The sequence below is a fragment of the Sardina pilchardus genome, chromosome 5 (genome assembly GCF_963854185.1).
Source record: "Sardina pilchardus chromosome 5, fSarPil1.1, whole genome shotgun sequence".
NCBI classification, from domain to species: Eukaryota; Metazoa; Chordata; class Actinopteri; order Clupeiformes; family Clupeidae; genus Sardina; species Sardina pilchardus.
The window spans coordinates 3,778,068-3,780,567 of NC_084998.1; the positions used below are offsets into that span (position 1 = coordinate 3,778,068).

The following is a 2,500-nucleotide window of genomic DNA, read 5'->3' on the forward strand; positions in this document are numbered from 1 at the left end:
TGTGTGTGTGTGTGTGTGTGTGTTGATTGTGTTCCTTGTGCTTGTTTGCTCGTCTGACTGCCGTTGGCTTTGCTCCCCCAGGAGACTGATCACCTTAAACAAATGTGTGGAGATGAACCAGGAGATGGGCCGGGGGAAGAGATGGGTAAGCACACACACACACACACACACACACACACATACACACATACACACACACACACACACACACACACGCACACACACACACACACACACCACCCTGCTCTGAGCCTGGGGAAAAAATGGGGAAGCATCATCAGTTTGGCAGTGGTGCTGCTTGGATCGTCACACACACACACACACACACACACACACACACACACACACACACACACACACACACACACACACACACACACACACACACACACACATGTAAGCACACACACACGCCGCTCTGGTCCTCACCAAGCTGTGTGAGGCCTGGAGCACAAACAGAGTAATGAGAGGGAAAGTAACGGTGTTAGGAGACACACACACACACACACACACACACACACACACACACACACACACACACACACACAGGAGACGTGTCTCTCCAACCCGCTCTCCACATGCCAATGCTGCTTCTAAACTTAATTGATTCCCATGACTGAAGCCAGTTTTGTCTTAGCCAAACAAGCATTCCAGCCCTTTCAAATAGATCTGCAGGGTTCTGCGATTCACTCTCAGGAGTGTGTGCTCCCCACTCGCCCTCTCGGGGGTGTCGGCCTACACACACTCTTTACTGTCATATTAAAACGCCCGCTGTGTTGGCATGTGGCAGAGTCATATGATCATCAAAAAGTGTTTTACACGCCAGCAAAACTGTCTGATGGGCTATATATGGCCAAATGATGTGGCGTAGTCGGCAGGATGGGGAGTTTAATGGAGGCCTCTTCTGATGCTGCGTAGTCGGCAGGTTTGACAACTTAACTGACGCCTCTTTATGTACGTCTGCTGCCATAGCGACCCATCTGTTTGCTAACACTTACACAGTCACAGCACTGCGTCAGAGAGCTGCGGACGTTTACGAGCCAATATGACATAAAACACATAGTGCTGGCACACACACACACACACACACACACACACACACACACACACACAGAGACATAAAGCATGCACATACATAAAGCACACAGTACTGGCACACACACACACAAACACACACACACACCCACACGCACACACACACACACACACACAGAGACATAAAGAACACACAGGCATAAAGCACACAGTGAACAGGACACAGTGTCTGCTCCAGACGGCAACAATCAAGATAAGCAGACACGTTCACTTACAGCACACACACTCACTAAAAGTGTAGAGGGTGCTGAGGTTTTAAAACACTCTTAGCAAAGGCTGCAACAATCCCACAAGCACACACACTCAGTGGAAGTTTTAAAACACTTTGAGGAAACGCCTCAGGCTGCTTACATAAGTGAGAGCGCTAGTTTATTGCCTCTTGATGTCATGGTGATGTTGCTAGTGAAGCACGCCATGTTTATTCTGGTCCTTGAGCTCCAGTCCCCCTCCATCTCCACCCATCTCCGATAAGAACACTTCATTCAAATCTCCACCCATCTCCGATAAGAACACTTCATTCAAATCTCCACCCATCTCCGATAAGAACACTTCATTAGAATCTCCACCCATCTCCGTTAAGAGCACGTCATTAAAATCACTGCAATTTAGTCACTTTTCATGAGCTAACTCAGGTGTGTTTAGTTTATTGTGAGTGGGCTATAATCAACAAGTTGAAAGCTTTATTTTAGTGCTGTTCCTGGATCATTTGCAATACAGTTCCACCGTGTTGTTCTAGAATGAGGATCGTTTGCATTAAAATTCCACTGTGTTGTTCTAGAATAAGGATCGTTTGCATTAAAATTCCACCGTGTTGTTCTAGAATAAGGATCGTTTGTATTAAAACTCCACCGTGTTGTTCTAGAATGAGGATGGTTTGTATTAAAACTCCACCGTGTTGTTCTAGAATGAGGATGGTTTGTATTAAAACTCCACCGTGTTGTTCTAGAATGAGGATGGGTTGTATTAAAACTCCACCATGTTGTTCTAGAATAAGGATCGTTTGTATTAAAACTCCACCGTGTTGTTCTAGAATGAGGATGGTTTGTATTAAAACTCCACCGTGTTGTTCTAGAATGAGGATGGTTTGTATTAAAACTCCACCGTGTTGTTCTAGAATGAGGATGGGTTGTATTAAAACTCCACCGTGTTGTTCTAGAATGAGGATGGTTTGTATTAAAACTCCACCGTGTTGTTCTAGAATGAGGATGGGTTGTATTAAAACTCCACCGTGTTGTTCTAGAATGAGGATGGGTTGTATTAAAACTCCACCGTGTTGTTCTAGAACGAGGACTCGGAGGACTCTGAGCCGTGTGCCATCAGCACCAGATGGACGTTCAGCCGTAGGGACGGCTCGTGGGTGCGTCAGGACGACCGGTCCTTCGTCCCCTGCGTGGGCGGGCGGCGG

The 2,500-nt window shown here is 46.6% G+C and overlaps 1 protein-coding gene across 1 annotated transcript in view; it reads left to right on the top strand.

Annotated features, from left to right (window-relative positions):
* The window catches only part of si:dkeyp-23e4.3 (rho GTPase-activating protein 7), a 96,441-nt gene that overhangs the window by 68,972 nt on the left and 24,969 nt on the right, over window positions 1–2,500 (top strand). The window contains exons 4-5 of the mRNA XM_062535982.1: window positions 82–145; window positions 2,378–2,500. The exon at window positions 2,378–2,500 is cut by the window's right edge and continues 1,433 nt beyond it. Of these exons, the coding sequence (XP_062391966.1) occupies window positions 82–145; window positions 2,378–2,500 (187 nt within the window). The remainder of the gene's footprint in view (window positions 1–81; window positions 146–2,377) is intronic.